At 46.7% G+C, this 25,475-nt stretch overlaps 1 protein-coding gene across 1 annotated transcript in view; it reads left to right on the forward strand.

Annotated features, from left to right (window-relative positions):
* The window catches only part of LOC146799601 (matrix metalloproteinase-18-like), a 102,220-nt gene that overhangs the window by 39,176 nt on the left and 37,569 nt on the right, over positions 1-25,475 (forward strand). The window contains exon 6 of the mRNA XM_085627176.1: positions 21,907-22,070. Within this exon, the coding sequence (XP_085483302.1) occupies positions 21,907-22,070 (164 nt within the window). The remainder of the gene's footprint in view (positions 1-21,906; positions 22,071-25,475) is intronic.

Genomic DNA, 25,475 nt, shown 5'->3' on the forward strand with positions numbered 1-25,475 from the left:
ACAAGTACCACACGCAGTAGAGGTTCTCTTGAACCGGACACAGACACAACACTTGACTATAGCACGACTGACAGGTTACGAACTCACATTGTTTCAGCCACACATAGAAATCAGACGTTGTAATACATTAAATCCTGCCACACTTTTGCCATTAAGTGGAACAGACCCACTGGCACATGATTGTATTGAAGTCATTACTATTACGACGAAACCCAGACAAGATTTGAACGATGTCCCATTACCAGATTCAGACCTGACACTTTATGTAGATGGTTCATGTATGAGAACAAGTACAGGAAAGTTAGTGGCCGCTTATGCAGTCACGACAGACACCGAAGTCATTGAAATAAATTGTATCGACACATTATCAGCTCAAGCAGCAGAGCTTATTGCTCTGACACAAGCCTGTATTCAAGCCAAGAATAGAAAAGTTAACATATACACAGATTCACGTTATGCTTTCGGAGTTGTACACGACTTCGGAGTCCTTTGGCGAGAGAGAGGTTATTTGACTTCTCACGGTGCCAACATTCAACACGGTCCCCTCATTCAAGCTCTATTAGATGCAATACATCTACCTACTTCAATATCTATCATGAAGTGCAAAGCTCATACAAAAGTCACCGATATCATTTCCCAGGGTAACGACCTAGCAGACCGAACAGCTAAGCAAACAGCACAGAATCAGACTTATGCAACTGACTTGACAAAGACAATAGTTCCGACGCCGACACACTGCATGACAGTTAAGGATCCCCGCTCTTGATGTAATTGACATACAGACACATGCTACACCAGAGGAAATAAAGAAATGGACTGAATTAGGAGGGATCCAAACCGATCAGGGATGGATGACGAAGGGAAAATCTATATGGTTTCTCCCCGACTCAATGGTCCAAGTTATCATTAACACAATACATAGTCCAGCACATCTAGGAGAAAAAGCTATGTTAGACAGTATTCAACACATTTGGTTCAACAAAAACTTACGAGCTGCAGCCAAACAGAAAGTCCGAACTTGTATGATATGTTGTCAGTTCAACCCAGGTAAAGGCGTACCTGTAGAACAGGGTGGTTTTCAACCTCCCGATCACCCTTTTGAAGTCCTCCAGATGGATTATATCCAGATGGAACGATGTCGAGGATTCAAATATGTCCTCGTAGTTGTATGCGCTCTTTCCCGTTGGACAGAGGCGTATCCCGTTTCAGATTACACTGCCCCGACTACTGCCAAACAATTAGTTCGTGAATTCTTCCCACGGTATGGTTTGCCCCGTATCGTGTACTCAGATAATGGCCAGCCGTTCTCATCCGAGCTAATGAAACACATTTCACTCTTGTTAGGCTATCAATGGAAATTCCACTGTGTCCGACATCCCGAGGCAGCAGGTCTCGTGGAACGTCATAATCAGACCCTGAAAATACGGCTTTCTAAAATCTGTAGAGAGAAAGGTGTCGACTGGATAGTAGCCTTACCGGTTGCACTATTTTACATGAGAATGGTAGCACATTCTCGCACAGGGCTAGCCCCGTACCAGGTGGTCTTCGGTAGGCCACCAAATATGTGGGGGACGCCTATACCTCGTAAAATAACTGATGTTGATTGTAATATGCTGACAGATTACCTTGGTTCCTTGATGTCTGCACTACAATCTTGCCGTTCACAGGTAGCTGCAGCCTTTCCCGACAACACCGAGGTAAAACCCCATTAAGTGGTTCCGGGAAATCTCGTTTTCGTCAGAAATTTCGACAGGAGGAGTCCGTTGGAGCCTCGCTGGCTACAACCAAAGCTGGTTCTCCTAACGACGAGGACAGCAGTAAAGGTCGAAGGTCGCAAGGGTTGGTTACACTCGAGTCATATCAAGAAATTTCATGGACTACCATCCGAACTGAACTCTCAGCCCTGCCCCCTTCCAGAGACTGATTCAAAACTCCCCCTGGTTGAACAGACTGAAACACAGGAATACAAACTGAAACTAAGGTCTAGCAAGTCAGACAATTCGATTGTTTAAGTCCTCTCCAAGGTGAATCGGTTGAATTAAGTCTTTGACATGTATCCTCTAGACCGAATTAGAGAGAAAAATAGACAGAAACAGCTCAAGAAACATGCATACTGTAAATCACTTCATAGTCACTGTATAGTGACACTGTTGATTATGTTTTTTCTAAGTCTTTTTATTATTGCTGCAAGCATACTGTTACATATGTACTATCCTATTTTCAAGCGTGCTTACAATGTTACTGCCGAACATTCTTTTAGTGAATTACCTCCACATGAGTTGTCCTATAGATTTGCGCTGCGCAACAACACATTTATTAGTATGTTACATCATTCCCATCAGACCAGCAATGCTACCAATTGTTGGATATGTGGCCGACTCCCTCCCTATCAGAAATACAAAGGAGTTCTGCCTCTCTTTCCGTACCCATTTACACACAATGGTTCCTGTGGAGCATGGTTTAGTTTGATTAACTCCTTAGATTCAAACACTGTAGTATACCAGAGCAACTGGGTATGGGGAAACCTGAACTTAGTTTTGCTTAAAGCCTGTCATCCTAACAAGGAGGGACTTCCCAAAAGAACAGGAACGGACCTAGAAAATGAAGTGTATGGATTAGGTAATTTTACACTTAACCTCATGATTCTAAATGTTGAATCTGAAGCTACACTAGTCTTGCCTGCTATGTCCGTATTACCAGTCAAAGGTGAATTATGTGTAAGAAAGAATGGTTCAGTACACCTGGGTCATAGTAAATGTACTACTGTGATCGAATTCAGTGATAAAGGCAAGTCTACATTTAGAGCTTCCCGTCACTCCTACTTCATCTGTGGTCACACCGCATATATACGCCTACCCCTAGATTGGGATGGTACCTGTTACATTGCATTCCTTCTGCCACCTGTTTTTCTAGCCCCTCCTGATTATCATAGAAATACCAATCTAGTACACCATAGACCCCAGAGAGATATCCCGATTGTTGACTACACCGAAACAGCATGGGAACAATATACAGACTTCAATAAAGGTCTCTTTCCTTACATAGGTGTTGTCTCAAACAGTAAACTGATACGTAGATTAACCAGAACCCTTGAAGCAGTAGTGAATGAAACCACCTCTGCCCTAGGCAACTTAACAGAGGAGCAGTCTGCGATGCGGATTGTTGTTCTCCAAAATCGTCTTGTCCTTGACGTCATCCTAGCAGATAGGGGCGGAGCTTGTAGGGTCATCGGATCAAGTTGCTGTGTTTTCATCCCAGAAAACGCGCCATCCGTATATAAAGCCATAACTCGTCTTCACAAGATTGCAAATCAGATACATCAGAATGCAGGCATCTGGACATGGTCCAGTTGGTTCTGGAGCGTGTTGTCAGCCTGGGGATGGAAAGTCCTATCATTCCTAGGTATTGGCCTTCTCATAGTATTCAGTTGTTGCCTATGTCTACAATGTGGACCAGCGATTTGCGGCCTGTGTGCCACATCGTGTATTCCACGTTCAAGTTTTCATTCAAGATCCCGGAAGAAGAAAGAAGAGCAAATGATGTTACATGAACAGATTGATGGATTCCTGAGGATCGATATTTCATGAGGGTCCGTAGGGGACAAGGAGGGAATGAGGAAATATGAATTTTTATGGTCAATTGTGTCCCCTATCTAGACCCCAACGGCTCCATGTACATGCTACAAATACATGTATGTTCCCTCCACTTCAAGCTATGAAGACGCAAATACAATTGTGTCCAACGTTAATATGTACTCTTTCATATCTGCCATGAATGGGTCAGATATTCCGTTCCTAAGTATGCCTTGCCACCGTCTTTATATGGTATACTTTTCACGTTTTCCAGCTCTGGCAAGGTAGGCCCTGAATTCTGCCATCGAGCCTTTTCCTGCTTCTGCCTCTGAATGCTCCAGCCTGGACCTGCGTCTGTATCCATGAACTTTGTCTTACTTCCTGCGCGGCTAACGGTGCTTAGCCCGGCCTGTTGCCTGCCAAAACTGTATTCAGCCTTCAAGTTATCTGTTCCGCTCCTCAAGAAATGCATTCCTGTCTAAGTAGCTTAGGTAAACATCCCTCTAGCTGCAGAGCAAAGGGCCCGGCCTTACTGTCTCCGTGCAAGTAATTCATGACTCTCGTTACCATGGTAGGCCCATGCCCCCCTCGCATCTCATATAGACACTTAGACGCCTGTACACGCACTAGCAGTCAGTATAGAATAGGATCTGTCCGAGAAGACCTTTCCTTCTAGATAATATAGTTCTTTAAACACAAGATATTAGATATGATTTAGGACTAGGTTGTCCTGACACCTCAGACTTCTGTCTCCACATGTAGGGCAAAATGTCAAGTTCCCTTCACCCTCTAGTTACACATCAATCACACGTCATGCGGCTGCGCGCGCATCTCTGCCATGTATTTCCGCTGACTTTGCAGGATTCTCTTATGGATCCACCCACTTGTGTCATCATCATAATGACGTTTGTAGTATACGCCTCTATGCACGCCTATTGTAAACGCCTTTTCTATTACGTATGTGTATTCTTATCAGCTGTTACGCCTCCTGCATCTGTCTTTACTGTAATGCACTTCAATATAAATATGACAACTTGTCAATAATGTATTTGCTGATCCCTTCCTGAACCTTCGTGGTGACGGAACTCGATTGCCTGGTTTGAACCATCATCATTCCTTTGTAAGGAATAAATACCCTATTATACCCTCGAATACCACGGATTCTGCCTCTTATTTTTACTGAGTTATTCGTATTGTATTTTACCGCATAAATTAAGTCTAGGTAATTAAAATTTACCACACAGGGAAGGCCTCTAAGGGCTGCAGCACTCATTGTGCCACCCTCAGAGGCCCTGTACCCTTACACACACACTGCCCTTGCAGGCTGAGTGTCTGGGTGCAGGACAAAACAAAGAGTCGACATGGCACACATCACTGTGTACCATGCCCATCACCTACACTGCCAAGGCATATGTCAGCCACCCCTCTAGCTGGGTGCATTACGCCTATGGTGTGGGCACAGGAGCAGGAGCCCTGTGCCCCTACAGTACCCGGGTCCATTCCTGGGCACTGTAAGTGCAGTGCTGTCATTTAAGAGTACATGGTGCTGAGAGCTTGTCAAACACGAGCACCACAGCACCATATTGGCACCACTGAAGCCTGGGAAGTTTGGTATCAAACTTCTCAGCACATTGAACCCACACTGATGCCAGTGTAGGATTTAATGTACTAAGCACCCCAGAGGGCATCTTAGAGATGCCCCCTTACAGCTAACTTACAATCCACGTCTGCTCTGAGGCTGCCCAGGCTGCCACACAGCAGACACGTTGCTGGACCCCTGGGTGGGAGAGCCCCTGCTCTCCCGGGCCTGCAACAATGCACATCCTGGGTGAGGTGAGAAATCTCCTCCCCCAGGATGAGCAATGGGAAGCTTCAAAGGCAGGCCGCCATTTGGAGTTTCCCCAGGCCACTGCAACCCCGCACTCTGGCGGGAAGCTTGGCCGGAAACCCCATACAAGGACAGGGGATGTGCCAGCCTGCCCACCCCACCCCTCAGGTGGGGGAGGCGAGGTGAAGCACATCTCCGGGCTCTCGCCATCTTGAAGATGGGAGGCCCTACCCTATCAGGATTAGGCTACTGCCCCCTCCCACAGGAGAGAGGCAGGATAGGGGGTGTACCCACCCCAGGACAAGGACCCATTGGTCCCTGGCCTTCACCTACCTGTAACGCCCCTAAATCTAGTATTTAGGGGCACCCTGAACCTTCCTTCCTGAGATTCCAGATAGAAAATTACAAGAAGAGCAAGAAGAACAAAGACCTGCCCTGCAGCTGCTAAAAAGAGAAGAAGACACCAACTGCTTAGGCCCCAGCCCTACCGGCCTGTCGACTCTCGAACCTGCACCAGCGCGTCATCTCTCGTGGCCAGCAACCTCACCAACCCCGGAGGACCTGGCTACCTTTTGGCTCTAAGCCCCTGGGACTCCCATGAGTAGAGGCTCTACTCAAGAAACCTATTTTTAACCCCTGGAAGCAGCCCGGGACCGCGGACCCAACACACTCTGCACCAGCCAAGCCTGGCCAGTGCCGGAGTGGACAAAGACCCTGAGGACGACCCCACGGCGACTGTGACCCCGAGTCCGGCACCCAAGGACCCCCCTTGACATCCCGGAAGAAGCCTGCAGCCTCAGAACCAAGTGCCACCCCAACCGCGATCAACCAGAGGGTAAGATTCCCGACGTCAAAAGGCACCCCTGCACCCGGCGCCCTGCGGCCCCCTGTGCCCAATCCCGGGGTACCCACCTAACCTACAACTACCCAACTTACCTCTCGAAGTGGTGGTGGCACCTGAAACATCCTCGTCCCCGAGCCTGCAGCCTTTTTCCAAACCGGAACATTCCCATTGATTTCCATTGAGCGCCCGAAGGCTCAAAAGCACCCTGCACCCAGCCGCCCGAGTGGCCCTGGCAGTGCCCTCTCTACACTAACCTACTTCCCCACTTGCCCTGAGTAAGTGACCAGGAGCCCAGCTCCCACAGCCGTGTGGCTTGCCAGACAGCAGCCACCAACCAAGGCCCCCCTATCCCTCATAGGATAACATTGGGCCTAACTCTCTCTGCACCCGGCCGTCCTGAAACCGCTGAGGGTGAACCAACTGTACCTACCTGACACTGGGGGACCCCTGAGTCCATGCCCGGAATTTCAACTCTGCCAGTCGAGTACTTACCCTTAAACCGCTAACTTCATTTTCCTCATAGGGTAACATTGACTGGCTTTTTCTTCAAAAATCTTCTAAGTGTGAACTTTTCAAAACTGCAAAAATTCACCAAAAATCAGCCAAGTGACAAAAACGAATTTACTCACCTGCTCCTAGGTGAGCTCCCAGTGCTGGATCTTGGTGCCCAGCCCTGACCCTGAAAAGTGTTCACAACTATACTTACCTCTAACTCATTTTTCTCCCATAGGAAACCATTGTCTGCTTTTCTGTGAAATTTCTTCTAAGTGTCTATTTTTGCAAATTTGAAATATTCTTTTAAAATCGTACCATTTCTGCAAACGAAATTACTTACCTGCTTTTGATAAGGACCCCAGTCCTGGGTCTAGGCACCCAGTCCTGGATTACTAAAGTAACGATAAAGTACTCTACCTGCAATGTGAATTTCTTGCCATAGAGATCCATTGAATGTTTTCTTTGAAATATTTTCTAAGTGCTAACTTTTGAAATAGCTAAATATTATTTAAAAATCATTACAGTTATTAAGTCGACTTTCATCACTTGATTCTGAATACTGACCCAAGGCTGGTTCTAGGAGCCAGACCTGGAATTCCAAAAGTAATCTGAAAAGTAATTTATTACAAATAACCTGAATTTACCATTGAGCTCAATGCATTGTTATGTTTAGGAAATAGGATTGTTTATTGCAACCAACTGTGACTGTTTACACAAATTTATTGCTTAAGACAAAAGTATTTATATTCAACCTCTCATTCTGAGAAAGTATATTTTTACCCCCTTTGTGGTTTTAAAAATAAAACAAGCATATATTTTATATATATACACCATTGGCCTAGAGTTCAGTTATTGAGTGTGTGAAACCATTTGCTGACTGAGTGTGTACAATAAATGCTTTACACTGTCCTCTGGTACTGCCTTACTGCTCGACCAAGCTACCACTTTTGAGAGTAAGGTCATACCTAACTTTGACCTCTATCAGCCTCTGGGGGACTGTGGACTCTGTACACCCTGTACCTATTAGGGAACAGTATATACAGAGCCACTTTCTCACATTGGTGGATCAGCGGTGGGATACAAACTTGCATTTGTTGGACTACTTGGTTACCATCTGATCACACGACAGAACTCTTAAAAATTGCCTTTAGAATTCTGATTGGTTTTTCCAAAATTACTAAAAGTCTTGCTAGGGCCTTGCTTAAGTCCCATTAGAATTTTAGAAAAATAAAAGTCACTATAGTCAGGGTAGAGGGTTAGAACTGTCAGGTTAGAATGTCTCAAACAAACCCAGCTATTAGTGATAATAATAACATGGACCTGGTGGAGGAGCTGGACCTCACACCTTACTTACACTTGTCTTTCAAGGAATTGAGGTCCTTATGTAAACTCAAAAATTTACAAATGGGTCAGCATCCAACCAAACAAGGGCTCCAGGAGCTCCTGGCTGAGTGTGCTAAAGACCACCCATCTGAACATGGTGATGGCCAGTCAGATGAGGAAAGGGAAACAGGGGAGGAGGATAGCAACCTCCCCATACTATTCCCTAGGGAGGAGATGGCACCCATACCCTCCAACTGAAGACATAGCATCTGGGCACCTAGAGACCACACAGGTGGCTCTGGTCCCAGAGACGACACTGGGGGACCCCCCAGTGAAGAGGACAGCCTTGTGAGGCTGGCCAGAAGAATAGATCTAGAGTCCAGACTCCTGGCCCTAGAAAAGGAAAGGAGAGAGATGGGTTTAGCACCCATCAATGGTGGCAGCAATAATAAAAACAAGGATAGGGAGGAAACTTCTGACCCTAAAATCCCCAAAGGGATTGTCCCTAAATTTGAGGAAGGTGATGATATCACCAAATGGTTCACAGCCTTTGAGAGGGCTTGTGATATCAGGAAAGTAAAGAAACCTCTCTGGGGGGCACTCCTGTGGGACCTGTTCTCTGGTAACTGCAGGGACAGGCTTCTGACTCCCTCTGGGCCAGAAGCAGGATCCTATGACCTCATGAAGAAAGCTCTGATTGAGGGATTTGGATTCACCACTGAGGAGTATAGAATTAGATTCAGGGGGGCTCACAAAACCCAGACCCAGTCCTGGATTGATTTTGTAGATTTCTCAGTGAAGACACTGGATGGTTGGTTAGCTGGACATGGTGTGCAGGATTTTACTGGATTGTACAATTTATTCATGAAGGAACATATTTTGAGTAACTGCACAAATGAAAAGTTGCATCAGCATTTGGTAGACCTAGGTCTAATTTCTCCCCAAGAATTGGGAAAGAAGGCGGACCACTGGGTCAAGACTAGGGTGACCAAGACAACCACTGGGGGTGACCAAAAGAAGGTGGTCACAAAACCTCCCCAGGGGAAAGGTGGTGAGAATCCCCAAGATAAAAAGTCTGAGTCTTCCAAAGGGCCCCAAAAACCTGTTCAGGTGGGTGGGACCCAAACTACTCCCTATGTGCCCCAACCATATAGGGGGAAGAACTTTGATCCCTTAAAGGCCTGGTGTAATACCTGTAAGAAGCAGGGACACCTAACTGTATCTTGCCCCCAAAACAAAGCCCCTAAGGCACCCAGTAGAGCCACTCCTGGGGCAGGAAGTATACAAATGGGATCAGAGGTGTACCCTGAGCAAATCTGGGAACACACTGAAGCAAGTTTAGTCTCCTTGGGAGAAGTGGAGTTTGCCACTGTGGCTGTGTGGCCCCCCAACTTAAAGAAATACTTACAGTACCCCTGGGTAAATGGAACTAGGGTAGAAGCTCTGAGGGATACAGGTGCTAGTGTCACTATGGTGAAAGACACACTGGTTTCCCCTGAGCAATACTTGATTGGGAAGTCTTACCCAGTCACCAACGCTGACAGTGTCACCACTAGTCATCCCATGGCCATGGTAACATTAGGCTGGGGGGGGGGGTTACTGGCCTGAAACAGGTAGTGGTCTCTCCAAAGTTGCCAGCTGCATGTCTGCTTGGAAATGATCTGGAAACCTCAGCCTGGGCTGAGGTTGAGTTAAAGGCCCATGCAGCCATGCTGGGCATCCCTGAATTGGTGTGTGTGCAAACCAGAGCACAGAGCAAGAGGAAGGGTGAAAAAGTAGGTTTGGAGCCTGGAATAATGGCCCAACCAACCAAGAGGAAGGGCAAGAAGACTGGGGGACCAGCTTCTGTACAGCCAAACACTCAGAACCCCTCTCCCCCTGGAGAGGATGTAGATACCCCTGAGGGAACTGAGTCCATGGAGCTTGACCCTTACCAGGTTGAACTCTTGGGCCCAGGGGGACCCTCTAGGGAAGAGCTGTGCCAGGGCCAGCGAGACTGTCCCACTCTTGAAAGCCTGAGACAACAAGCTGCTTCAGAAGCCAGGGGAGATGTCAGTGGTACCCACAGAGCTTATTGGGAAGAGGGATTACTGTATGCTGAGGCAAGAGACCCCACTCCTGGAGCCACCAGGAGGGTGGTAGTGCCACAGAAGTACAGGGAGTTCCTCCTAACTTTGGCTCATGACATCCCCCTAGCTGGACATCTGGGGCAATCCAAAACTTGGGAAAGGTTAGTGAGTCACTTTTACTGGCCCCAGATGCACCAAAATGTGAAGGAGTTTGTCAGCTCCTGTGTTACCTGTCAGGCCAGTGGCAAGACAGGTGGCCACCCAAAGGCCCCCCTCATTCCACTACCAGTGGTGGGGGTCCCCTTTGAAAGGGTAGGTGTGGACATTGTGGGTCCACTTGAACCTCCCACAGCCTCAGGGAACAAATTCATTCTAGTAGTAGTGGATCATGCTACTAGGTACCCTGAAGCAATTCCACTTAGGACTACTACAGCTCCTGCAGTAGCCAAGGCCCTCCTGGGTGTCTTCACCAGGGTGGGTTTTCCTAAGGAGGTGGTTTCAGACAGAGGTTCCAACTTCATGTCTGCTTACCTAACACACATGTGGAAAGAGTGTGGAGTGCAGTACAAGTTTACTACACCCTACCACCCACAAACCAATGGCCTTGTTGAGAGGTTCAAAAAGGTATGATCATGGGACTCCCTGAGAAACTCAAAAGGAGGTGGGATGTCCTGTTACCATGCTTGCTTTTCGCTTACAGGGAAGTGCCACAGAAGGGAGTAGGTTTCTCACCCTTTGAACTTCTGTTTGGTCATCCTGTAAGGGGACCACTGTGTCTTGTAAAGGAGGGCTGGGAGAGGCCTCTTCAAGAACCCAAACAGGACATAGTGGACTATGTGCTTGGCCTAAGGTCCAGAATGGCTGAGTATATGGAAAAAGCATCCAAGAACCTTGAGGCCAGCCAGGAGCTCCAGAAGCACTGGTATGACCAAAAAGCTGTACTGATTGAATTTCAACCAGGGCAACAGGTGTGGGTTTTGGAGCCAGTGGCACCAAGGGCTCTCCAAGACAAATGGAGTAGCCCTTACCCTATCCTAGAGAGAAAGAGTGAGGTCACCTATCTAGTTGACCTGGGCACTAGCAGGACACCCAAAAGGGTCATCCATGTGAACAGCCTTAAACTCTACAATGATAGGGCTGACATCACCATGCTGATGGTGACTGATGAAGAACAGGAAGCAGAGAGTGAGCCACTCCCTGACCTCCTATCCTACAGCCCAAAAGATGGGTCAGTAGATGGTGTGATTTTTTCAGACACCCTCTCTGCCCAACAGCAGACTGACTGCAAGCAAGTCTTGCAACAATATGCTAGCCTCTTTTCCCTGACCCCTGGTCTGACAAGCTGGTGTACCCATGATGTGGACACTGGTGACAGTGCACCTGTCAAGAACAAAATCTATCGACAGTCAGATCAAGTCAAGGAAAGCATCAAAGCTGAGGTCAGCAAGATGCTGGAGTTAGGGGTCATTGAGCCTTCAGAGAGCCCCTGGGCTAGCCCAGTGGTTCTGGTCCCCAAACCTCATCAACAGGGTGAAAAGAGAGAGATGAGGTTCTGTGTGGACTATAGAGGGCTCAACTCTGTCAGCAAGACAGATGCTCACCCTATCCCAAGAGCAGATGAACTGATAGACAAATTGGGGGCTGCCAAATTTCTCAGTACCTTTGACTTAACTGCAGGGTACTGGCAGATTGGCATGGCCCCAGGAGCAAAAGAAAAGACAGCATTCTCCACCCCTGATGGGCATTACCAGTTTACTGTGATGCCCTTTGGGTTAAAGAATGCCCCTGCCACCTTCCAGAGGTTGGTGAACCATGTCCTGGCTGGGTTGGAGTCCTTTAGTGCAGCTTATCTTGATGATATTGCTGTCTTTAGCTCCACCTGGCAGGATCACCTGATCCACCTTGGGAAGGTTTTAGAGGCTCTGCAGAGTGCAGGTCTCACTATCAAGGCGTCCAAATGCCAGATAGGGCAGGGCACTGTGGTGTACTTGGGCCACCTTGTGGGTGGAGGCCAGGTACAGCCCTTACAACCCAAAATCCAGGCCATCATGGACTGGATAGCTCCAACAACCCAGACCCAAGTCAGGGCATTCCTTGGCTTAACTGGGTACTACAGGAGGTTTGTGAAGGGGTATGGGTCCATTGTGACCCCCCTCACAGAACTCACCTCCAAGAAAATGCCCAAGAAAGTTAACTGGACAGTTAGTTGTCAAAAGGCTTTTGACACCATAAAAGAAGCAATGTGCTCAGCACCAATTCTAAAAGCTCCAGATTATGCCAAACAGTTCATAGTGCAGACTGATGCCTCTGAGCTAGGGATAGGAGCGGTCCTATCCCAGACCAATGATGAAGGCCAAGACCAACCTGTTGCTTTTATAAGCAGAAGACTACTCCCTAGAGAGCAGCGTTGGAGTGCCATTGAGAGGGAGGCCTTTGCTGTGGTTTGGTCCCTGAAGAAGCTGAGGCCATACTTGTTTGGCACTCACTTCCTAGTTCAAACTGACCACAGACCTCTCAGATGGCTAATGCAGATGAAAGGGGAAAATCCAAAACTACTGAGGTGGTCCATCTCCCTACAGGGAATGGACTTTGAAGTGGAACACAGACCAGGGACTGCCCATGCCAATGCAGATGGACTTTCCAGGTTCTTCCACTTAGACAATGAAGACTCCATAGGACAAGGTTAGTCTCATCACCTTTCGTTTGGGGGGGGGGGGGGGGGTTGTGTGAGAAAGTGCCATCTTTCTTGCATGGTATGCCCCCACTATTTGCTAAATTGCGGAATGTACTTCGATTGAGTGTACCCTGGGTTCCTGCCAATCAGGTGCCCAGGGCCTATGTTCCTTCCTTAAACCACACAAACTCCAAATTGGCAAACCCTAGCCACATGTCAGCCCCTAGTAAATGGTACCCTAGGTACCCAGGGCCTTGTGGCCAGGGAAGGCCTCTAAGGGCTGCAGCACTCATTGTGCCACCCTTAGAGGCCCTGTACCCTTACACACACACTGCCCTTGCAGGCTGAGTGTCTGGGTGCAGGACAAAACAAAGAGTCGACATGGCACACATCCCTGTGTACCATGCCCATCACCTACACTGCCAAGGCATATGTCAGCCACCCCTCTAGCTGGGTGCATTACGCCTATGGTGTGGGCACAGGAGCAGGAGCCCTGTGCCCCTACAGTACCCGGGTCCATTCCTGGGCACTGTAAGTGCAGTGCTGTCATTTAAGAGTACATGGTGCTGAGAGCTTGTCAAACACGAGCTCCACAGCACCATATTGGCACCACTGAAGCCTGGGAAGTTTGGTATCAAACTTCTCAGCACATTGAACCCACACTGATGCCAGTGTAGGATTTAATGTACTAAGCACCCCAGAGGGCATCTTAGAGATGCCCCCTTACAGCTAACTTACAATCCACGTCTGCTCTGAGGCTGCCCAGGCTGCCACACAGCAGACACGTTGCTGGACCCCTGGGTGGGAGAGCCCCTGCTCTCCCGGGCCTGCAACAATGCACATCCTGGGTGAGGTGAGAAATCTCCTCCCCCAGGATGAGCAAAGGGAAGCTTCAAAGGCAGGCCGCCATTTGGAGTTTCCCCAGGCCACTGCAACCCCCCACTCTGGCGGGAAGCTTGGCCGGAAACCCCATACAAGGACAGGGGATGTGCCAGCCTGCCCACCCCACCCCTCAGGTGGGGGAGGCGAGGTGAAGCACATCTCCGGGCTCTCGCCATCTTGAAGATGGGAGGCCCTACCCTATCAGGATTAGGCTACTGCCCCCCTCCCACAGGAGAGAGGCAGGATAGGGGGTGTACCCACCCCAGGACAAGGACCCATTGGTCCCTGGCCTTCACCTACCTGTAACGCCCCTAAATCTAGTATTTAGGGGCACCCTGAACCTTCCTTCCTGAGATTCCAGATAGAAAATTACAAGAAGAGCAAGAAGAACAAAGACCTGCCCTGCAGCTGCTAAAAAGAGAAGAAGACACCAACTGCTTAGGCCCCAGCCCTACCGGCCTGTCGACTCTCGAACCTGCACCAGCGCGGCATCTCTCGTGGCCAGCAACCTCACCAACCCCGGAGGACCTGGCTACCTTTTGGCTCTAAGCCCCTGGGACTCCCATGAGTAGAGGCTCTACTCAAGAAACCTATTTTTAACCCCTGGCAGCAGCCCGGGACCACGGACCCAACACACTCTGCACCAGCCAAGCCTGGCCAGTGCCGGAGTGGACAAAGACCCTGAGGACGACCCCACGGCGACTGTGACCCCGAGTCCGGCACCCAAGGACCCCCCTCGACATCCCGGAAGAAGCCTGCAGCCTCAGAACCAAGTGCCACCCCAACCGCGATCAACCAGAGGGTAAGATTCCCGACGTCAAAAGGCACCCCTGCACCCGGCGCCCTGCGGCCCCCTGTGCCCAATCCCGGGGTACCCACCTAACCTACAACTACCCAACTTACCTCTCGAAGTGGTGGTGGCACCTGAAACATCCTCGTCCCCGAGCCTGCAGCCTTTTTCCAAACTGGAACATTCCCATTGATTTCCATTGAGCGCCCGAAGGCTCAAAAGCACCCTGCACCCAGCCGCCCGAGTGGCCCTGGCAGTGCCCTCTCTACACTAACCTACTTCCCCACTTGCCCTGAGTAAGTGACCAGGAGCCCAGCTCCCACAGCCGCGTGGCTTGCCAGACAGCAGCCACCAACCAAGGCCCCCCTATCCCTCATAGGATAACATTGGGCCTAACTCTCTCTGCACCCGGCCGTCCTGAAACCGCTGAGGGTGAACCAACTGTACCTACCTGACACTGGGGGACCCCTGAGTCCATGCCCGGAATTTCAACTCTGCCAGTCGAGTACTTACCCTTAAACCGCTAACTTCATTTTCCTCATAGGGTAACATTGACTGGCTTTTTCTTCAAAAATCTTCTAAGTGTGAACTTTTCAAAACTGCAAAAATTCACCAAAAATCAGCCAAGTGACAAAAACGAATTTACTCACCTGCTCCTAGGTGAGCTCCCAGTGCTGGATCTTGGTGCCCAGCCCTGACCCTGAAAAGTGTTCACAACTATACTTACCTCTAACTCATTTTTCTCCCATAGGAAACCATTGTCTGCTTTTCTGTGAAATTTCTTCTAAGTGTCTATTTTTGCAAATTTGAAATATTGTTTTAATATCGTACCATTTCTGCAAACGAAATTACTTACCTGCTTTTGATAAGGACCCCAGTCCTGGGTCTAGGCACCCAGTCCTGGATTACTAAAGTAACGATAAAGTACTCTACCTGCAATGTGAATTTCTTGCCATAGAGATCCATTGAATGTTTTCTTTGAAATATTTTCTAAGTGCTAACTTTTGAAATAGCTAAATATTATTTAAAAATCATTACAGTTATTAAGTCGACTTTCATCACTGGATTCTGAATACTGACCCAAGGCTGGTTCTAGGAGCCAGACCTGGAATTCCAAAAGTAATCTGAAAAGTAATTTATTACAAATAACCTGAATTTACCATTGAGCTCAATGCATTGTTATGTTTAGGAAATAGGATTGTTTATTGCAACCAACTGTGACTGTTTACACAAATTTATTGCTTAAGACAAAAGTATTTATATTCAACCTCTCATTCTGAGAAAGTATATTTTTACCCCCTTTGTGGTTCTAAAAATAAAACAAGCATATATTTTATATATATAAACCATTGGCCTAGAGTTCAGTTATTGAGTGTGTGAAACCATTTGCTGACTGAGTGTGTACAATAAATGCTTTACACTGTCCTCTGGTACTGCCTTACTGCTCGACCAAGCTACCACTTTTGAGAGTAAGGTCATACCTAACTTTGACCTCTATCAGCCTCTGGGGGACTGTGGACTCTGTACACCCTGTACCTATTAGGGAACAGTATATACAGAGCCACTTTCTCACAACTGGCACCAGTGCAATTCATGCAGGACTCACGAGGGTCGAATACATTTTCATTGAGAACATAAGTGTATGAACGTTGAATCGGTTCTGCCTCAGGGGTTGTAAATGCAGACTTGCATAGGATACAACATGTGCCAGTGTGGATTTACATTGGCACCTTTTGTGTGTGAATGAAGATTCACAGGGGCTACAAGGAGTAGGAGTTAGTAGGCAAATTCACTTAGCACACAAGGGGAACCAACTGTGATCCATATGCTCTTGGTCTTACCCGTCTACCAATCAGGCAGTCTGTCATCATTCTTCAGGCTGATGAACAGTGATATCATGAACAGTGATAAAACAGTGATGACGTCAACCGTGTTCCTTAAAATGTCACATATAATGTTGTGGGTATTTGTACTACTGCATGAGATGAAGACAGATACAAAGTTACTGAGAAACAACATTCATTTTTTGTGAAATATTTTATTTGAGTTTTAAGTTGACATAACATTGTCAGATAATAAAAAATCACAAAACATTGCAGCGACCCACACAATTTTTTATTTTTTTTATTTTATTTTTTACGAAGTTTTATATAGCGCGAACTTGACCCGAATCAGGTATCAGAGCGCTTTACTTAGCACCAGTTGCGTTACATGAGGACACATTCTTTTTCGTTTTGGTTAGGCACGGGGAGATTAAGTGATTTGCCCAGAATCACAGGATGTTCAGCGTCATTACCGAGACTTGAACCCAGCTCCCCAGATTCCAGGTCGAGCGCCCTAGCCATTAGGCCAACTCACATGTCTCCCGTCCCCCAACCTCGACAGTATAGGTTGAATACACAGTTCTGGTTCCAGGTATCCGGGTGCCCCTCTTATTCCTTTTCCCTTCCTCTTCCCAGTCTATGACATTCCCGCTCCACTGTCTCTATTTCCGCTTTTGAGGTTTTCGTATCACTAGTTCCCTATGTCCCACCCAGCCGCCACAGTTTTTCAATTTTTTTTAGCCATCCCTTTCCCTCATAGATCATCTTTTCCCATGCCTTACACACACATCCATTCCCCATGCCCAGTCTTGAAGCCGCAAGCATAGTGTGCTGCCCCACTTTTGCGTTATTTTTCTCTTCGCTAGTATGAATCCTCAGATGATCAATAATCGTTTGTATGACTTTGCGTCTGACCCGCCCCCCCCCCCCCCCCCCATTTTCCCAATAGTACAAGGGTGCTTGTGCATCAATATGTATTCTAGTGGCATCTTCTTGCATTTGTATTATTCCCTCCCAATATCTTCGGAGTTTGGGGTAGTCCCATAGTTTGTGGAGAAAAAGGCCCTTCTGATTACAGTGTGGTATGAATTTGTCATCCCTGGATCTGCCTGTTCTGTGCATAAGGACTCGGGGTAGTAGACCCATGTGATATTTTTTATTCGACTAGGCAGAAGCTCGCCTTAATGACCACCTCTCTTGGTAAAAGTAGAGCGTCTCTCTTGTCGCCCTCCTCCAGCTCCCCTATATCTTTCTACCAATGTGCCTTCAGCTGGTTCAGTTCTCCCTGTGTGTTCCTCATCAGTGTACTATACGTGAGGGAAATAGCATTTAGAGTCGTGTTCTCATCTAATAATCTGCTCTATAGTGGGGAGACTTCTTTGGGCTCCTCTCCCAGTGAGTTTTTAAGTCTTTAAATATTTGTTTCATTGCCATTTCATACTCAAACCGCAGGTGTTCAAAGGGTACAATACAGTTTGCATCCCAGACATCATACAAGGTGGAGAGGCCAATGTCGTCCCATTTTTATACCCTGGTACCTCTGTCTCAGGGCCATGTCAAGTGCCCAGCCACAATGGAGTTTTTGGTGTTAGTGTCTTTGCCCATCCCATTTCTCGATTCAGCTTATGTCAGTTGGATATGACCATTGCGGTTGCCGATTGGATGTCAGCCTCTGCCCTCCCTCCATATATTGGATGTATGTAGACTTTCTTTCCCAGCTTAGCCCTGTCCATTCTAAATGCAGGGTCATCTAGTGGTGCGTACGCCCATTTCTTTATGATGCTAACCTGGGCTTCTTTGTAATATTTATGAATGTTTGTTAGCACTATGCCCCCTTCGTATTCAGATCTTTGGAGCGTGGATAATGCGATCCATGGTGGGACATCCAACCAGAGTAGGGATCTTAATGATCTAATTATAGTAAGGAAAAACACATCCGAGAGGGAGTATGGGCTATTTTGCACTATGTAGTTAAATCGGGGTAGTGTAATCATTTGTAAATATTGACACCCTGCCCAGAATAGAGTGGTAATGTGTTTTAAATACTTCTACAAAGCAAACACAAGGAGATAATGGACGGAGCGCTGAAGCTTTTCAGACACTCACTCACCCCCAGTCATAGATCTGGGTTGAATCCATCATCATTCTTTAGCTCACTTCGCCACCTCAGTTCATACCCAGCTGTATGCAAATCCGTCTTGACCCTGTGCCTCATTGGAACAGTCCAGACTGAACTGCCAAGCCAGGTCTTCCCTGAACCAGAAACAAGCATCCTGGGACCGGTTTCTGGGTAACACTCTTCATTAGCCAGGCTAGCTTAAATTCAGTGGCAAAGTGAGCAAGGTACCCACGTCTAGGAATACTCTGCCAACTTAGGGCGAACAAAGCAAACACAAGGAGATAATGGACAGAGCGGTGAAACTTTTCAGACACTCACCATCAGTTACAATTCTGGGATTAATCCATCATCAGTCTTTAGCTCACTCCACCACATCAGTTCAGACACAGCTATATGCAAATCAGTCTTGACCCTGTGCCTCATGGGAACAGTCCAGCCCTAACTGTCCTTGTGTTTGCTTTGTTCGCCCTAAGTTGGCAGGGTATGCTGAATATTGCATGTTTATTTTGTATATTTTGATTGTAGCTGTGTCCACAAACATAATTGATGTTCCTTTCATTTCTTCTTTTGCATGATTTACAATGTTGATCCAATGAGCTTTTATCATGGATAGAATAATGTTTTCCTCCTTTTTGTGAGCAAGGGCACTTGACCCTGATTATCAATATCATTCATCCATTATTTATAATGTATATTAGTGGGCATGACGAGTTCATTGCCGAGGCAGTCTGCATCAGACTTGCGTCAATGTTTTCAATCACGGTGCATTGGTGGCCCGATTTACCACTTACTCATGCAACGCAGTGCAGCAACCGTAAATGGTGCGCTGCGTGAAAAGGAGCTAGCAGCAGTGCACCATATTTACAGAAAAATGGCCCTCTCCTCCCGTTTCCCCAGCACCAGCGCTGAAATCAGCTGCCGTGTGCGACGAAGACACCTTTGCACCATAGTGCAAGGGTGTCTTGGTGAGTGTAGCAAAGGTTTTGTACTGGAAGGATAGCCTTCGAGTACAAAATACCATGCTTAGACTAACTTTAAACCTTTTTACCTCTTTGTATGTGTGCTGTAAAGTGCAGCACACACATAAAATCAGAAAAGGAAGGAGAAATTAAAACATTTCTCCTTCCTTGTGCCTACTTCAAAAGGGCACAGTTGTCTGACGGTAAACCCTGTCTACTTCATTTAGTAAATAGGCTTTAGCGTCAGAAACTTTGGATGGTTGCATGGGAACCATGGTACGCTCCCTTGGCACTAAGTAATGCAAAGCAGCACCATGCGCTGCTTTGCGTTACTTTTTTACGTCAAAGAAAGTATTATTTTGATTATTGAACCACGCAGTAGAGATATATATTATTGCAATAAGTAACATTACACCATGATGTTCGTAAGAAGTACTAAAAAGAATTTCAAAGTAAAACTGGCATTTAGAATTAAATCTATGAATCTATAAAAAAAACAATGCAATTTACTTAAAATAATTGAAAATTAATCAGAAATTATGGTTGATAGATGTGACACTAGGGTATACAGGATACAGCACAAGAACTCAAAAGACATGAAATCCATAAGTTTAAACACTACCTTAACTTTATTGACCACCTCTGTTAAACTAGTTAAACTTAGCTTCCACCCTGCCTCACACCATTATACATACTGTGAAAATATTACTGTATTAGTAATACTTTGCAGTAGTCCCTATGTACATAGCCAAGGAATTCAAACCTACACTGCAAATATAAAGGTGAAGAATAAGTCCATTACTGGGTCCTGTTCTCTTTTCTTAAAAACGTGTGCACAGCTTGAATTCCTTTCCTATTTCCATAGAAGCCGACTCCCCGCTTGAGCCCTCTTGTTTTTTCTCATTGCGAAGTAGAGCAGTCTCATGCAGAAGAATATTCTTTATATTCCTTTATTGGAGCTAACACAGCAACTGTGGAGGTCTCTGTGGGTCCAGGAGAAGCTGACAGTGCTCCCCTGGAACACAGTGATCTCACACAGCTCCTGCTGACATGCAACCATTTTGGAACTTAGGCAGGGGTTATATAGGTTACCTCCTGCAATGAACCTATGGTCACAGTTACAGGGGAGAGGTGTGGTGCAGCGGCCAGAGCGGCTGACTCCGGAGCGCGGGGCTCATGGTTCGATCATTGGTGGCAGCTCAGCATCATGTGACTCTGGGCGATAGCTCGCTTAATGTCCCCGACGGCCCCCAGTATTTATTAGTTTGCGCTTTACAAATACCGGATTATTATTATTACCCATCATTCAAGCAACGGAGGGATGGTTCCCTTAATGTTCCTCTTGGCTCCACCTAGAGTGACAGGCTAAGCTAATGGTCCCTCGTTGAAAAGTGTGAAAAGCTGTGTTCCAATGGCCTTGGGTAAAAGACTACAAGTAGAAGCTCCATCTTGGGCATGTGCTCCCCATCCCATCCCCTTAGAGAGGGGCAACTGTGCTCCACACACTAACTGCCCAATCTGGAACTGCAGCCCCAAGGCCTACACCCTTGATAAACATGGCAGGGCTTACCAATGAGCAGCACCTGTGACCTCCAGTCCACTCACACCAGAGACCATTGGTCAGCTGATTAAAATGTAATATAATACTGTAAAGTTTCACTCACACACACTCATACACAGGTATTCAGCCAAACACACGACAGCACTACCCAGAGTCCCACAAGAACTAATTGACCGCCCGAGAGTTATAAGTAGGGATTGATGACTGGAACAATAACTAAGTGTACACGACTTTAAGAAAGCTGTTAGAAGAGGCTCTTGTCTCACAATATTGCCACTTTGGTACCAGTGCTTAATTTGAGCCAGTTGTTTCCGGTGCTCAGCACCGGCACTTAATTGGCAGCACCTGTACTTATGGTAGCGCTGTTTTCCGAGCACAACAACAGTTGTTTGTTAATTCAGTATGCTTTAACATGACTAAGACCTGCCTACCAAGAAATTCGTATAGCTTTGGGGGCCTGGGATAATTCCAATTGTCAGACTTTGTAGGAGTGGATGGTTAGTAGTTGTGTTGGTACTGTCATTGGCAGTGCAGGCAGGGGCAATGGGTGGCCTAAGCTGAGGTGGTCTCCTGACAAGGGCCCTGCCACTTATTTTTTCACGAATTAAGCACTGTTTGGTACTATCAAATTCTTTTATGTTCTTTGAAAAAATCAAACAGTGACAAAGGATGGTTCCAGCAGCCTTCTTCAGGAGGGGTTGTATGAGTCCCAGAATGAAGATGGGACTGTGTAAGACATGTGCATAGGGGCAGTCACTAATTGAGAGCATGCACTATTTTGTTAACAGATTGAGGGATACTTGGACTGCCATCCGAGGGAAGAGACACATTGTTGACTTTTTAAAGAATGTCCATAAGCATTGAGCATCAACACCACTATATGAGCTGGCACCAGAGCCATCTCTCAAGCCTTCGAATGGGACCTCATTGGCTGCTTCCTTTATATGTCTTTACCTTCAACTTATAGGTAAAAACTTTTGGGAACTGAACCAGCTGAGCAAAACTTTGACACCAAAGAAAGGATACCCACAGCTGATCACTTCCAAGTGGAAACTCCCAGCTTCCATTGACGCCTCAATACGGATGCAGAACCCGGTGGGAGACCAGGACGGCAAAATCTTCTTTTTCAAGGTAAAGAATCTCTCAGGAGTGTTTTTCTAACAACTTAAGTAGCGCTTCTATACCAGCCCGCCCTTACTTGAAATGGAAGCACAAACCGCTTCTTCCTTGTGTCCAGTGCTTTAAATGGGCAGGTACTGTCCGGTACTGAGTACTGGTACTCATTCATTTTGAGAGGGAGAGTACCTGCCCTTCTCAAGAAAAATGTAATACTTTTAATTGGAGAGCACCATCACTTCTCAGAATCAACCAGGTACTCTGTTACATAGTACCTGCACTTCTATTTGTCCATTTCAAGCACTGCTTGTGCGTGACTGGAGCCCTACAGCCCCTCTCATCTCCTTTGCAGGAGTCTAAGGCCCAAATTCTGAACGCTGTTACGCAACGCAGCGCAGCGTCATAAGAGGCTGCGCTGCGCTGCGTGACAGGGAGAGAGCAGGAGCGAGCCATATTTACAGATAAATGTCTCTCTCCTCCCCTTTCTCTAGCGCTGGCGCTTATTTCAGCAGTCACGCACCTGGCAGATACGTTGGCGCCAAGGTGCTAGGGTACGTGCATGAGTCTAGCATAGGTTTTGTACAGGAAGTGGGTTTAGTGTCAAAAAGCATGAGTGATTGCATGGGAATGGCCATGTACCAGCCTTGTAACACCGCCTTGATGCAAAGTAATACAAAGCAGCGTTGTGTGGTGTCTCAAACCTTAGAAAGCGCGCTAAGAGTTGGGGAAAGTTGTCTTTGATTATTGGGTGTCAAATTGGAAACCGGCATTGGCACAACGTAATATGTTCATTCGATTTTTGGGAAAGTCAATTAAAGAGGGTTTGCTTAGCCTAGACATGAGCTGGTACAAGGGGCGATGTGGGGCAATGCACTCTGCCTGCAGGGATGGCTCCTGGGGAGGAGGTTGCCCTGGATGGTTTTCAAATGAGACCACTACTGAAGCTCTGACCCGGAGGTGGAAGGCGCATCCTGGCAGGGGTCCCAGGTGAGGGATATTCATGTTATAAGCGGTTCCCTTCGTTGACCATTCTAAAAGGATGACATTGTTCAAAACATACAGGGGCCCTGCAGTAATATTTTCAAATTCAATGTAACAAACCAATGGATTTCGAGATCTAGCAAGTGGTTTGGATCAGGAAGATCGGCTGGCGGCTCCTAAACCTTCCTGTGTACATTTTCAGATACACAAAGAAGTATTTCTACCGCTGAAAGATATAAGGCACAGTGAGGGTCAGTGGGCAGAATCAGTAGCCATCTTGGAAAGCCAAGGAATAGGGCTCTACGATGGAGACACTGCCACAAAACACTGGCGACAGAAACACCTTATAGAAGGAAAAGCCCCCACAACAAGGCTGCAAAGGATTAGATATTATCAATAATTCCTAGAGGCACACACAAATTTATGCTGCAGCACACAAAACAGACTTTTTCTTAGTACATCAGGTTTGGCACATTTGACTCTTCACTACTGCAGAAGTCACCAACACATCCAATTACATACATCAATACCTAAGCGTAATCCTCTATCAGCTGCTAGTAAAACAGATTTGGTAAATCAAATATAGAAAAGTGCAGAGCACGGATATTTGGAAGTGTCCAACTGGAATATATGATGTTACTTAGCATACCGTTACTCCGCAGGTATTTACTTCGAAGTTTTTACTTTGCAAATACCATTACTACGCATGATTTTAGTGCGCATGCTTTTACTTCGAAAATATGTACAAATAAATTAAAAATGCTTTTACTACGCTGTTAATTATTACACATATCGTTACAACGCGTTATTGGTACTTCAAAACAAAAAATTAATCGTAATAGTAACCTATCCCCTGGCACGCACCCTGAACCCTAAAAATAACCCCTACACCCCAAAACGCTATCTCACCCTGAGCCCTAAAAACATCCCAGCACCCCAAAATCTAAATGCACCCTGAACCCCAAAAATATCCCAGCACCCCAAAACCTTAAATGCACCCTGAAACCTATAAATACCCCCTACACCCCAAAACCCTAACCCACCCTGACCCCTAAAATTACCCCTGTACCCCAAAACCTAAATGCACCCTGAACCACAAAAATACCCCAGCACCCCAAAACCTTAAACGCACCCTGAACCCTAAAAATACCCCCTCCACCCCAAAACCCTATCCGACCCTGACCCCTAAAAATATCCCGGCACCCCAAAACCTAAACGCACCCTGCATCCCAAATATATCCCAGCACCCCAAAATCTTAAATGCACCCTGAACCCTAAAAACACCCCAAAACCCTAACCCACCCTGACCCCTAAAATTAATCCAGTACCCCAAAACCTAAATGCAGCCTGAACCCTAAAATTACGGCGTACACCCCTAAAACCCAACCAACCTGACCCCTAAAATTAACCCAGCACCCCAAAATCGAAATGCTCCCTAAACCCCAAAAATACCCCAGCACCCCAAAACCTTAAATGCACCCTGAACCCTAAAAATACCCCCTACACCCCAAAACCCTAACCCACCCTGACCCCCTAAAATTACCCCTGTACCCCAAAACCTAAACGCATTTTGAGCTTTAATTTGCACAGTAACTCCATTATGCGTAGTAAGTGCATGCTAAGTAATGGCATCTGCGAACTAAAATATGCGTAATAATGGTAATACGAAGTAATGACCGCATAGTAAAAGTAGAATGCCGTCCAACTGATGTAGGAAAACAGTTCAGAGTGTGTACTGTGAGAGGGACCTGGCTCAGGCCGGTTATTGTGACGCGGCTAATGCGTCTCCAAAACAAACACATGCAAAACACTGAAATTGATGGAAGGTGAGGAGATTCAAGCACATATATGCTATTCACTAAAATACTAATTTCAGTTCTGCTAACTTTAATTGTAACCTGACTAGCCCACAATAAGGACACACCGGCATGCATCCAGTGGGACCTGGTACTGGCCAGTACCCCTCCCACCATCAGCTCCCTGATCTTGCCTCTTTTGAGCAGAGTAGAGCATGTACAATCATCCTTTCCCTCAAAGGCACAGTGGGGAGCAGACATCATATACGCACCGCAATGGAACCTGACCACGTGGAAGCTAACCATGCCTATGACTCTGGGTAGATCATCGCTTGAAGACACCTGCTTTACCATGGACCACAATTCTACCTGGCCTTTGACTGTAGCTAAAGCACATTTGGGTCTGTGAGACCATCACTCGAAGCTGGAGGCATAACCCAGCAAGATAGGAGTGTGCCGACTTTCCTTTATGCATAGGGCGAGGATGTGGGAGATACACCAGACATTAGCACCATTACAAACTCAAGCTGAGCAGCAAACCACAGGCAGCCAATGGGATTCAGTAGCAAGAAAAGGTTGTCTAAGTCAATATACAGCGACAAAAGATTAAAAATGTAGTTCTGATTTGTAGTGCAGTGGCTAG

This window comes from Triturus cristatus, chromosome 9 (genome assembly GCF_964204655.1).
Source record: "Triturus cristatus chromosome 9, aTriCri1.1, whole genome shotgun sequence".
Taxonomy (NCBI): domain Eukaryota; kingdom Metazoa; phylum Chordata; class Amphibia; order Caudata; family Salamandridae; genus Triturus; species Triturus cristatus.